Source organism: Ambystoma mexicanum, chromosome 2q (genome assembly GCF_040938575.1).
Source record: "Ambystoma mexicanum isolate Mex_15411 chromosome 2q, UKY_AmexF1_1, whole genome shotgun sequence".
NCBI lineage: Eukaryota > Metazoa > Chordata > Amphibia > Caudata > Ambystomatidae > Ambystoma > Ambystoma mexicanum.
In genome coordinates this window covers 1,099,413,636-1,099,427,279 of record NC_090924.1, presented here as the reverse complement: position 1 = coordinate 1,099,427,279, position 13,644 = coordinate 1,099,413,636, and the positions used below count along the sequence as shown (strand labels likewise).

Below are 13,644 nucleotides of genomic sequence, written 5' to 3'. Positions count from 1 at the left end.
TACCTGGTATTCCCTTTGTCTAGCTTCTCATGTAACCTTTTTATGTTACCCTTTCCTGGCAGAGGTTTTGTTTTAATTACCATGGTTTGCATTTACCGTGGGCTGTGTTTGCAGCTGCAGTATATCGCCCATGGGTCAAAATGGCCCCAGTCTTATTTTCTCGCCATTTCTTTGTGGAAAGGTCCTTGTTGAGATTTACTCTGAGCGTCAAACCAGGTTTGGTCCCATTGTTCGCTTTGCCTTTGGTGGGATTCACGAGTCTGGGGTAGGTAGGAAGTGAGCGAGGTGCCCGAAACTCCCCGTGCTTAGTCTCCTAGGAGACCCAAATGCACTCTGCGGTGATTGGCCAGCTGACTGTCAGGCAAGGACAGCCACCGTGCTGGGTGACTGAAAGCTAGGCTGGAATGAATGGGGCAGAACTGAATAAAAGGCGAGGCTTTTGGCTTGGAAGGCAGAGTCGACCACTGAACGAAGGAACCGAAGAAGAACTTGGGGAGGACGCCTCCTGCAACTCCAGGACCGTTGGTTTGCCCGGTGAAGCCATGCTGCTATGCAGAAACTCCAAATTCGTATCAACAGAGAAGCCCCTGCAAGAACGACTTCTCCCTTTGAGTTGGTGGGACCATTCAACTCCAAAGTAAGCCACCTGGACATCCTTCCCGGAGCTGGTTGAATTTCCACAGAGTTGCTGCTGGAAACCGTATAGCCAGGGAGAGGAACACCAAATTGTGTGCGCTGCTTTTAAACTGGCTTAGAGCTCCAGGAAGATACTCTGGACTCCCAGGTAGCAGGCCTGACCGAGCCTGAGCCCCCTCAACAGAATGCGGGACCCCAGAAGCAACGAAAGCCCATCTCGACAGCTAGGAACCACGATGTTGCTATTTACAGTAGACGCGAGGAGCTGAAACACTGAACCGCCACTGATTTGAAGATTGCCGGTTGCAAGCTGTGACCGTCCCATTGCAGTGCAGGAGTCCCCAGAAGTCTTCCCTCTTGTACCCACGAATGAAGCCCAGGAACAGTGAGATCTGCAGAGCTGCACAGGAACAGAAGTCATCTGCTGCACTTTTTCTTCAATTCAAAGTTACTGTACAAAGTCTGAGAGAACTTACCTCTTGCTGTAGAGTGGCTTGTATCTTCTACTACTCACAAGTCTAACGGCTTGTGGCCCTACATTTGATTATTCTTTTCTTCAAAGACTTCTAAAACATTGTGCAAAGACTTTTCTACTTACCTACCAAAAGTGCTTCATCCTATATAAGAATTTTGCCCATTGACTTTGGCCCAGCCTGTTAAACTGAATGGAGCTACTGTGGGGATACAAAAGTATTTGCCTGCTTAAGAATATTTGTGGTCTCTTGTTGTTCTAATAATCTTTTCCTTCTACCAATTTATAACAGTACTCTAAATGCAAACCGTAAGATATTAATGTCCCCAGCACACTAGCTATTGAAGTCACCTGAGGGTGTAGGTTGTGTCTGTGGGCCATCCAAAAGGGTCGTTATTGATTTAGAAACTAAATGTGTACAGAATTGAAGTGCATTTGTGTGTTACTATTATAGTTCTCCTTTCTGGAGAAGGCTTATTCAGACTGATAAATTAATAATTGTTTATTTGAGAAATCTTGACTGTAAGAGTTTATTTGAATACTTGTCACTGTGAATCTCTGTGTAACTCCCCTACAGCTCACATTGACCCCACTTGAGATAAGCCTGGCTGCTCAACACGCTACAAAACTGTGTAGTACAAGCTTATACCAAAGCTTGGGTTTCCTATACCTGTAGTCAGAGTTGTTTGTAGTGATCCCACAGGTACTGCATGCAACCTTTGCCTAACACCAGGCAAGGTTCTTGTAGCTTCAAAACAAATCAGTTCACAAAATGTCCTAGGTTCTCTTGGACTCCCTTTCCCAAGCTTCTCAAAGTTAACATTTCTTTTAGGTCTATTGGGGCTCCCTTTCACAAGCTTAGGCTTTTCTCGTTTCAACAGTTCACAACAAAGTTCACAAAAACACAAATGTTCTGCTTTTCAAGATTCACTTTCAAAACACAGTTCTTCCTCTTTAGTTCAAACAGCCTTTTACAATATTTTGGGGAGTTTGCTCCCACTTCACTTTCAGCGTAGCTCCCACTTTTTTCACCTTCTCTCAAGTAGTGCTGTTTGTATCTTCCTTTTAATGCTAGGTCAGTATCAGAGACTATCGAGAACGAGCAGCTTTACTTTCGCCTATGCACAAGAACTCTGATACTTCAGGCCCTTCTCTTTCCTTCCATGTGTGCTGCTTGCACGTTTTAGTTTCTCTCCTTTTCTTTCATGCCGCTTGTAAACTTTCAAATTTCACTCTTAGCCTTGCACGTGCACCGGGTTTCTTGGCATTCAGAAACTCACCTGTTGATGCAATGCTGTCGGGAAGGCTCGCCGACTTCGGTGCGGAGGTCATGGTCTCACCACCTGGTCTCTGATGGGACCTGGACTCCTCCAAGGGGAACAAGCATCTGCTTGGCCATGGCCCACAGAACTCAGCAGGTCCAAATCTGGCTCCTTGGAGACATGTCTTCCTGGCCACGCTGCAAATCACACACAGTGCCATGTCAGCATCTCGTTCTCTTCTGGATATTTGGGGGACCTCCAACTGCAGCTTCCAGTTCTCTGGCTTCCATGGCTCGCTCAGCATTCACATCTCACTCTCTTTCTCTGCTCTGCTGACTGTTCTACCTTTTATATACCCGAGTCTTGTCAAGGGGTTTCAGGTGTGAGTCCTTGGCTTCCCTTGCCTGACTCTAAGGTTTCTTTTTCTTCATCCTACTACTACAGTGGTAGGTAATAGAGTGCAGCTGTGTATAGCTGTTGTCAAGTGCCTGACTGTGCCTGATCTTATTAGAGGGACATGTTGGTTGTGTAGTGTGGTGTTGTAGGCCTCTCCATTAATCTTCCTCCTCACAGTACTGTAGGGACTTTTCCCACAAGTAAGCTTTCTTACTCTCGGTCACCTCTTCCTCATCTCAGTATGTGTTAGATTTGGGGAGGCGGGAACAGAAAAGGACTTCAAATAGCCCATAAAGGCTGGGGAAGAGTGGGGTGATGGATAATTGGGAAAGGGATACCATGTCTCATCCTCAGGCATCTTCTTCCACTCCCCAAGGGCCCCCTACTGAGGTGATACTCCCTTGCCTGTCCGCCCCCAGGGTCGGGATTCCCTGGCCATCTGAGCAAAGGATCTGAGGAGAGAAAATGTGAGGACGTCCTCAGGTATTTCACAGCCTCCTCTGGAACCACTATAATGCGAATATTATCTTCACACTTTGCTTGCATCATTTTCATATCTCACACTTGCATAGATGCCGGGGCCTGGAGCTCATGCACAGTGTCCTCTGTCATGCTGATTATCTTCTCAGTTTCATTTATTCTCTGGGCCTCCTTCTCCAGTTGAGGGCAGATGGAAGTGTCATTGACTGTAATACCATCCAATATATCACTCACTGCTGCAAATCCTTTTTGAATGGAGTCCAATACTTGCTGGAGATTATTAACTAGATTCCTTAGAGCACTCATTGCCATTTTTAGAAGTCGTTTTGGCAAAAGTGATCCTTACTGCCCGTCTTTTTGCTCCCTTCACCCGTTGTAATGATAACACCTGTTCAAGCCCCTTGGGCCTTCCCGCTCACTGCACACCCCATGGGACTGCAACAGCCTGAGTGGCACACTACAGAACAAGTTCCATACAGGCGTTTCTGCCACGTCACAGTGGTCCCACTGCCAGGAACGATATTGTCGCGGCTGTCTACTGCCCTACTTGGTAATCGCCTCCTGTGCCCCAAGCCTCACTTGCCGGCATGCACGTCCTTGTGGTGGCTCTCCCCCTACGGCTCCATGCCGATAGCCACAGCCGTCTGTCTCAATAGCTGACGACCTGGCTTCCACGGCAAGGGACGCTCTGCACTGTGTTGGGTCAGTAATGCGAGGCGGACAACTGCTTGTGTTTTTCTCAATATTAGACATTTTATTAAAGAAAGATTTGGCAAATAAATCTTCGCTATTCCTACTCTATCAGGGAATTCCCTACCTGGTCTAAAGGCAAAGGGAATAACTCCTAACAAACAAACTAGCCCTCACACTAAACAAAACATGCAAAGGAAATCATAAACATAAAAGAATGAAGAGTATTTAACCAGTATTTTGGATGACTCACCTGCCCTGGGCAAATCCCTTCCCGAGGGTTTGCCAAAGTCAATTCTCCAAATGTTCAAAGGGAAAGAAAAGTCTTGAACCAGTTCCTGTGAATTTCAAGTTAATCAAACAAAAATCCACTGGTAACACGTCTTCAGCTATCAAAGACCCCCTTCAAATTTCAACAAAGAAAATAGCACCAATGGTAATCCTGGATGTCTTCTTTGCAAGGTTAATTTCTACAGTTCAAAGGTTAGGTTAACAACTTCTTCTGTGACTTTACTATTGATTAAGGCCTTCGCAGTACATTTGGTATAATTGCCAGGATGTTCCTCTTTGGGTTGTTGTTTTCCTCTTGACAACCATCGTTTTACTACTGTTACCGTGGGAACAATCTCCTTTGTTCCACAGTTTACTACTACTTCAACCAACTTCAATGTGACATCCAATGACAGTTTATACACCACCATAGTTCAGGTACTTCTGCTTATTTGTCTACATCTGTATTCTTCCGAATGTTAGGCATATAAAGACAAGACACTTCAACCTCTACAGGTAGGCAAGGAACTCTTCTTTCCTATACTCCAAGAAAAGGGCAGCCTCTTTGCCTCTTCTGTCTGCCTTACTGCCACAAGTATAACCTGCCTCTGCTCCAAGACTGACTTTCTCTCAACTTCAGCAGTCTTCAGTATTACAGATTATCTTCTTCTACAAGCACCCAGCTCCCTTCCCCCACTTTGTTCACACCTTCTTGGTTCCACTAACCACCCTGAAGCTGTATATCCACTCTTCGAGTTTCAGGTAACAATGCTACAATTGCATCAGAGGGAAGTGGACATTTAAACAACATCGCAGATCAGGTTATAGAGCTTAATAGTGCTGGTTCCACTACGGAAAGGGTTAGCCTCTTGGCTTGGATAATATTTGTTCTTCTAGTCAGTACAACAACTTTTAGACTTAAAGAGTAAGTATTCTGAATACAACAAGGTGCAGTCTTCAAAGGTAAAACAGTGATACCAGTGATTGTATTTCTATTCAATATCACAGAGACGGTTTCAGACTCCTTTCGGAAAATCCAACTGGCCACACGCAACCTCACTTTGATGCTGCATTCATTTGTTACACTTGTGAAAGTCAATGTTAGTAATAGACGTTCCCTTTTAATGAGAGACACGTGACCACTCCAAATACAGTAAATTGGTCAACAATGGAAAGAATAGTCTTTTCTTCTTACGCTAACACTATTGTTCTCACTAATAATGCGTGTGTTACCATTATTAAAAAGACTTTCCACAACGGCAAACAGTTTATACTCGGTTCTGAGCGCACACAAGTAACTTCTGAGCTGGCAACAGTTACCGGCAAGTTTTGCTGAGTGAACCCAACGCTGAGCTTCACTCGCCGGCTCCAGGAACACTGCAGTTGCAGGCTGCTTTACCTTTCAGACTTCAACTGCTACTACTGCTTAGAGAAATCTTGGGACCCACACCCTTCTTCAGCACAGGTGTCTTCGGTCTGGCCATGCCTCCTAGGAGTCTCCTTTACTCCTCAGTCCCTCAACTTGCCTTCTGCTAAGGACCTGAAGCATAAACATGGTCACGGCTCTGCAATCACAACCACTCAGCGCACATGGGGTAAGCTCCACTCTCAGCACGTCTTCCTCAGTGCAGCCACAGCAAGGCAGGTATCTAAACCTTTGGGAAATCTAAGAGACTTCCCTGTGCCACTGCACTGAAGGTGCTGGGTGACACAATGGGCCTCATTAGGACCCAGGCGGTAAGGGGTTTATGCAGGCGTAAACAGCGCCGACCCTTACCGCCTGATTCCGAGGTCCCTTAGCGCCATGGCGCATTTAACACCTGCTTTTAGCAGGTGTTTAAATCCATGGCGCTAAGGGACCATGTTGTTAATTACGCCACCGTAATTTACGGTGGCGTAAATAACGCCTTCCCCACTCCCATTATGCCCTATGGGGCAAAAATGGGAATGGGGAAGGGTAAATGGGTTAATGGGGACTTACCGCCCCGCCAACCTCGGAATGGGGCGGTAAGTCCGCCAACCACCATGGCGTAAACATAGTTTACGCCATGGCGGTAAAGGTCCAGCCCAGGCGGTAACTTACCGCCTGGGTCGTAATGAGGCCCAATGTAAAGATGATGCCTATGGAGTGTTTAGGACTCCAAAGTTTAAAGAAACACAGAAAATAAATCACATTTAAAACTACATGAGAGATAAACAGTCCTAAAGTCCAGCAAAAGAGCTGGGGGTCTCTAAGGAAGAAGGGAATTAACACATTTCTGAGAATTCTCCCTAACAAACGTATATAGTGGAGAACATATATAGATAGACTAAGCAATGCAAGTACTAGTGATGACAGAGTAACATAGGGACAGACCTTAGGGCCTAACCAAAGAACATATATACACAATATCAAGGGGGAAAATTAGCACTTGCCACTAGCCATTGGCTATTGATATTTGACTGGTGTTTTTTATGGCCATCTAGTAGCTTGAAATTCGAAATTTTGCACTTTTCACGATAACCTAGATGACATGAACTAAGAACTACACTAGGTAGATAGGAGCATGTGATAACGACATTAAGTAATAGAAAATATGGCACACAATACAGTTATACGCATACACTCATCAACACTCCATAGGTGTGTGCACTTTAGTAGGCCTCAAGATTGAAGACAAGGCCTAAGCCATTCGAATAACAGGCCTTGGGCATTAGAAATTGTTTTAAACAGCAAAGGCAGCCAGTTTAGGACATCACAAAGGAATGCAATGGCAAGGTTGACAGCCTTGAGCACAGTGTAAAGTAGAAAATCGATTGGTCAAGAGTATGAGGTGAAGCCTTTTCCTAGCCGAAAATACAAGGAAGCATGACCTACTCAAATGTTAGGTGAAGCAGGGTCTGCAAGCGAAAGGGGAAGAAGGCAGCGCAGTGAATGGCTGCAAAGGAGAAACTTCAATCCTTTCCCACATAGTTAGCAAATGAAACATAACAAATAGAAGTTCTGCCCATGTTCCCAAAAACTAACCATGACAGGTCACAGCCCTGGTGAGACTCCGACCCTGTGCCGAGATAGGCACGAGACAAAGTCATTCAGACAAAAGGGACACATCGCCCCCTGTAGGGAAGTATTTGCCAAGACTAGAAACACACAAAAGGGAAGGTTAGCTTCCCGCCCAGGTAGAACTCAACATACACAGGTACAGAGACACTATATAAGCACAAAGGAGTCCATGAGGTTTGTGCATCGGTTAAGACCAATTAACAAATCATAAGAATGATTCATCAAGTTTTAATATCACTCATTCAAATTGAAGTAGCACACACACATACACACACACACACACCGCCCCCCCTACTTTCCAGGAGAGCATCTCGCCGGAGGGCAGCTGTGGCCATGGGGTCCATTTCCTAATCACTGAACCCGGGCCTTCTGTCATGGCCGCCGGGTCTGCAGCATGCAGCTGAGGCATTCTACCAGCCTCTGTGGAGCCGCACAATTGGCTGCTGAAGAATAGAAAAGCTCGCTTGGTCTGGGAGCCGGCAGGCGATCGCCAGCCCCCACCAAAGGGCCTTCTCCTGAGAGGGCCCACCACCATGCAACACCACGATGGACTGGCCCTCCTCAAGCTGATCGCCTTCTCCCTGGTAAGCCTTCCCACGCCCACTCACATTTGAAAGCTGCATTATCCTTGGCACTGCAACCCACGTTTCCTTCCCCTGTGTTATCTTCCATGCTGCTCTCATCTACCTCTCACAGGGTTACCTTACCTACGGACTGCTGCCTCCAATACCGGTCAAATAACTAAGGTTTACTGAATCCTAGTGCCTGGCGCCTCTCTTGACTGCACTGCAAGGTCATTTCATCGCAAGTACTGTGACTCTGAACTTCCTGCACTCACTCTTTGTTGACTTCTAACATTACCGAATCGCAAATGCTTCCATTTTTATCTTGATGTCCGAAAACAGAAATACTGTTTCTATTTTGCAATCTGTTGCTGTAATCGAATGTGTGCCTTTTCTACTACCTCAGAGAAAATCGATTTTAGCTATGCTAAAATCTGCTGCTGCACTCAAGCATATGCCTTCCAACTAGCTATATCGAATATAGATGTGTTTTTCAAATCTTTGCCTTCACCATCTTGTGCTCCATCTTAGTGCCTCGCATGAAAATCGTATTTGGGTGTGCTTTGAAATCTGTGCTTCGACTGTCTTCCATTGCACACCTCCTTCATCCTTACCTGCCTGGCTGCTAGGCTGCCTGGTGAGCAATTTGTGCATTGTACACCTCCCCTGTCTGTCTTTCTCTCTCCCCCAACTACTCCCATGGCACTCTTTATCTTTAAACTTAAAAGAGCTCTCCTGGCCTTTAACCCAGACCTCCCTAGTGTCAACACCTACTTTAATGCTACTTCCAGGCAGACATTACCGACCCACTCAGCCGGTCACACTCTGGATGCCCTCATTTTCTGGATGCCCTTTTCTGTTCCCTCTCCTGACGTATGGACACCCCCCCCCCCCAATCTCGTCTCCACTCTCTCCCCTTTCTTCTCTTTACCCATTACTTGTGGCACTAGATGGGAAGTACTATTGGCAAACTTCTCATCCTCCAGGTGCGTCATCAATGTAAATCACAATGGCACTATCATGTCCCAAGGCTCTCAATGTACTATCCGCCTCCTTGACTAGCGCCTGGCCTCTCTGATCAACTTCCTCCCTCCTCCTGCTACTCCTCCTTCCTCCTCTCCTCTTTCATCTCCACCACCACCGAGAGTAGCACGCCCATGTATCCCACCTTGGAAAACGTTCAGAAGGTGTAATCAGCTTCACTTAGCTACCCTGAATGCTCGCTCTGCTGTCACACACTCCTCTGACATCTGTCTCCTCCTTAAAGACTTTGACCTTGACATCGCCCTCACCAAGACGTGGTTCAATGCCAGCTCTGTCTCTTGACACTCTCCTTCCGGAGAGCCACAGAATCCTCTACAAATGCCTACCCAACAGGCCCGGAGGTGGAGTGGCCCTGATTTTCTCTGAATGGGTCCCTGCCTCTATCATACCTACTCAATGCTACTCCTCATTTGAATGCCTCATCAGTAGGCTCTGGGTCTCGCCCACTCTCTCTCTCACCCTTGCTACCATCTACAGGCCCCCTGGCCCTATCTCTCTCTCTTCCTCTCTGAATGGGCTGGCCTTGCCTCCTCCCTCTCAAACTCTTCTTCCAAAGTCCTCCTCCTTGGTGCCTTCAACTTTTACCTCTGCGTCCTGTGCGACTCCCCCTCTCTCACTATTCTTCCTTCAGGGCCGACCCACTCAACCGGTCACACTCTGGATGCCCTCATCATTGGCAACTTTCATATCTCTGACCTGGTCACCACCCCCCTATCCTGGTCTGACCACTCTCTCCTCCCGCTTGGGGCCCTTTGGCCCTCTATCTGAGCCCTTTGGCCCTCTATCTGAGCCACCCCCGGCACTGCCAGGCTCCTTTGCTGTCATTCAACGGATGAAGCGAGTGTCAGTCGTTGCTTTTGCTTCCACCTTCATCCCCCATCCCACCCCTTCCTCCGACTCTCCCTCCGATGCCGTCCTTGCTAACCTGCATGTCTCCATCTCGAAAATACCCTAGATATCCTTTCCCCTGTCATGAGGATCTGCCTAAAACCTGCTTCCAAGCGCAACGGTTGGTATGACCCCGATCTAGAATCTCTGAAACGTAAGTGCAGAGTTGCTGAAAGGGTGTGGCACACCTCGGGTTCATCCTCTGTCAAACTGGCCTGCCACCTGTTCCAAAGGCAATATTGTTCCTCTATCCGCTCCAAGAAGAGGGCCCACATCCAAGTCTGTATCTCTGGAGTCACTAACAACACGGCTGAACTCTTCAAAATCTGCAAGGAACTCGACAATAGAACTGCAGTTTTGACCTCTTTCCTTCCTTCTCAGGCTCTCTGCACCGCTTTGGCCTCCCATTTCACATCTAAAATTCATGACATCCTGGCCTCACTCTCCTACACCCCCATCTCCACTCCTGCTCCTGCTACCCCATCTCAGTTGGCTCCACTCCTCCCAACCCGTGCACGCTCGTCCCTCCTGCCCATAGCACTGGATGAGGTCTCTAAAGTAGTCCGCTCTATGAAGTTCTCCTCCAAATAGGTGCTCCCCTGCTCCTCCAGAACCATTAAGGACATCTCCCCTCTTGCCCCGGCTCTAGCAGACTTCTGCAACCACTCCTTTACCACTGGTTCTTTCCCTCTACCCCGCAAGCACTAACTTGTGCACCCTCTCTTAGAAAAGCTGTCTGCTGACCTTCCTGCCCAGCTAACTATTGCCCTAACTCTGCTACCACATTCCTGGAGAAGTTGGTACTCTCCCAACTGATCCTCCACATTGAACTTGTTGCTTGGCTCCATGACCATCAATCTGGATTCCGGGCATCCAGAGGCACAGAAACTGCTCTTCTGAACACCCATGAAAACATGCTTGCAAATCTTGAATCTTAACTCTCCTGCTGTTCTCATGGTCCACGATCTCTCCTCTGCCTTTGACACGGTCAACCAGTCTATCCTGAAAAAAACGACTCCATGATACCCTCAGAGTCACGGATCGAGCACTGGAATGGCTGACCTCCTTCCTCACTAACCGCCCTTCCCAGATGCAACTGGGCCTTTTCTCCTTCACCACACTCTACCTGCAGCATCCCCCAGGGCTTTATCCTATTGCCATGGCTCTTCAATATAAATATCGCCCATCTTGCTAACATGTTCCCTCCCCATCTTGCCTTGTGGCACTTGGAAACACTATTTTGTGGTATAAACTCCTAATAAATACTCAATAAAACAAAATACAAACACACACACATAATCTTGACTAGTATTCAGCTCAAAGCAGCAGGCTGTGAGCACAGCCCATGAGAGAGGAAGGAATAGTGTTACATGTTTACAGTCAGAAGTTGCAATAGTATGCTGCCAGTTAACGCAGCCGGAAGGGGAAGGAACGGTAAGATGTTGCCAGCAGGTCAATTCACATGAGAACAGGATGTAAAATATACAACTGTTGCCACACTGTTCGCACCTCGCACCTCACAATGTCATTGGTTAGTGATGATCGAGGTGGCCCAGCCCATGATGGCCACTGGTGTTCCACCAATCAAAACACCAAGGACCAAATGAAACAAAATGGAAACTTCACCTGTTCAATAGCAAATCTGGGAAAGTAGCTGAAATGAATATGAAGTCATTTTTAATAATTAATTACAGTACAGTCACAAGGGTTAGGATAAGCCAATGGGGCTAGGAATTGTATAGATTCACCTATAGAGCTACCACGCTCGACCAATCGGAGGAGAATTTTGTTTAAGCGTATTGTAATATTGTTAATGTCAAAACTCCACCTTTTGTAATACTCATTTGAATGATTTCTTGTGAATGATTCCCGACCACAGTTGCATGAAATACATTTTTGTTTTTCTTGCTCCTGTGCACTTTATTGACTCATCTGGATTACTTTTCTATTATTGATTTGTGAGTCTTACCCTACAATGTTCTATCCATGTTACCTACATTCTTTGAGAAATGCATTAGTGGTTTTTTTGTCTCACAGTATTGCCCATCATAAAACGGGGGCTTTTTGAGTGCCCTTTACGTAACTAACTTAGAGGGGAAATTACTAGGCGTGTATCTATAGGCATATCATGATTCTGATGTCTCGATCTGAGATCATTTGTTATTTGCCCAAATGATGGTACAGATTAAGCAAACCCCTTGTTTCTAACTAATCTTATATCACTGGCATTTCCCCCCGCTCCACTTAACTCCACTTAGAGACAACTCTGATATGTACTCCGCAGCCCTCATCTAGATCTGTGGGCATTACCGCTCTACACCTAGTGCTCATAAACGACGGACCATAGCTACTAAGTGGCTGCATGTTAAGCATGACACCTTGAGCCTATCCTGCCTTTTCACTTTACATGCTTGGATTTGTAGGACTATACTAAATGAGGGAAATAAAATTACAAGTCCCAACTGGCAACAGTAAAAACCAGGACTGGCTCAAAGTATTGTGCATGACATGGGGACACTTGGCATGTATGGTGAATAGATCTTATCTCATACCTGACGAAAATGTCTTGTATCACAAAAATGTTGCAAACTGACAAACCCATTGTTGATGGTAAAATAAGAATGGGAGGCCAAACGGGTAGAATCTGCAACTATATACCCCTTTATTCTATCATTCAACATTCTCAGATTTCAGTCTTTTAGTGGATCCTGCTAACACGTTTCCACTGTCTCTGACGAATTATGGACTATGCATTGCATCACAGTTTATCTATCACTACTCTTACTATCCAGCTGTTTCTTTGGGGGTAAGATTTAATTAAAAAATGACGATTATAATATTTGGTAAGGAGTCCAGTCTTCCAACAATTGGTCCAAAGATAGCCAAGCGGTCATTCCCTGGAGGAGATGCAGGAGAAGCACACGCAATCCTTCCATCATTCACTGCTACGTAACACGATTCGACAGGTACTGCTAGACTGACAACATAAAGAATCGTTTTAAATAAATAGCAAAACAAACGGTATTGCATGGAAATACCATTTTACAGTCTGCGATACCGCATCCTCGTCGAACACTTGCATCAAAACACACATTTCTCTTTCCCTATCCATGTAGTGTTGCAGTGGGTACTGCCCTATCATAGACACTGATCTCTGAAAGGTAGTGCCCCATTTCACCGGTGCAGATACAGCAAGGATATCTACCTTGCTCTGCACCAGCGATGCATGGCGCAGGGTTCAGCTCTGGTGTGTATGGTATCTGCACTGTTCTCCCCTGAACATGCCCATGTGCACCACTCTTCCAGGCACTACAACTCCTGTTCTCTCTGTCCAGGTCAATTAACTGTGCATTACTATCTTGGACACTGCTTCTTCCGGGTTTATTCCAGGCACTGAATTATACAGAAGAAAATACTGTAATCACCTGGCGGCCCATAAGGAACTTGATCTTCTGCATGTCGTCACCAGCCTCTAGCAATCGGTGTACGGGAACAGCTCCGGCAGCTGCACACCCTGTATATTTCTCCTGTACAGAGTAGTACCATCCCAGGAAGCGATCTCAAGATGACTTTACGTCATAACAATACCAAGCGCCACAGGGATCGCGCATGCGCACTTTACACCTTCAGGCTGACTCAGTGTTGCTTGTGACAGATTCTGTAGAGTCGCATTCTCAAGCAACGCATGCGTGCGCAGTCCCTTTTACGTTAACCTATCTGGTAGCGGATCATTGGTTTATTGAAGCAAAGGGGGCGGGTCTGCCATAAAAGGAGGGTATGGGTGGCAGAGTCAGCACAGGAACAGCAAGAGAGGCGACGGAGAGCGAGACAACCACGACAGATATATACCTATGCAATAACAGAGAGCGTCCCGAAAACTAACTTAAAACTTCAACCAGC

At 46.4% G+C, this 13,644-nt stretch overlaps 1 protein-coding gene across 2 annotated transcripts in view; it reads right to left on the bottom strand.

Annotated features, from left to right (window-relative positions):
• VPS50 (VPS50 subunit of EARP/GARPII complex) overlaps positions 1-13,345 on the bottom strand; it is a 2,190,829-nt gene extending 2,177,484 nt beyond the window's left edge. For both annotated transcript variants that reach the window (XM_069648466.1, XM_069648467.1), the window contains exon 1: positions 13,170-13,345. In XM_069648466.1, coding sequence (XP_069504567.1) covers positions 13,170-13,202 — 33 coding nt within the window. In that variant the 5' untranslated portion in view covers positions 13,203-13,345. The remainder of the gene's footprint in view (positions 1-13,169) is intronic.
• Positions 13,346-13,644: the final 299 nt, after the last annotated feature.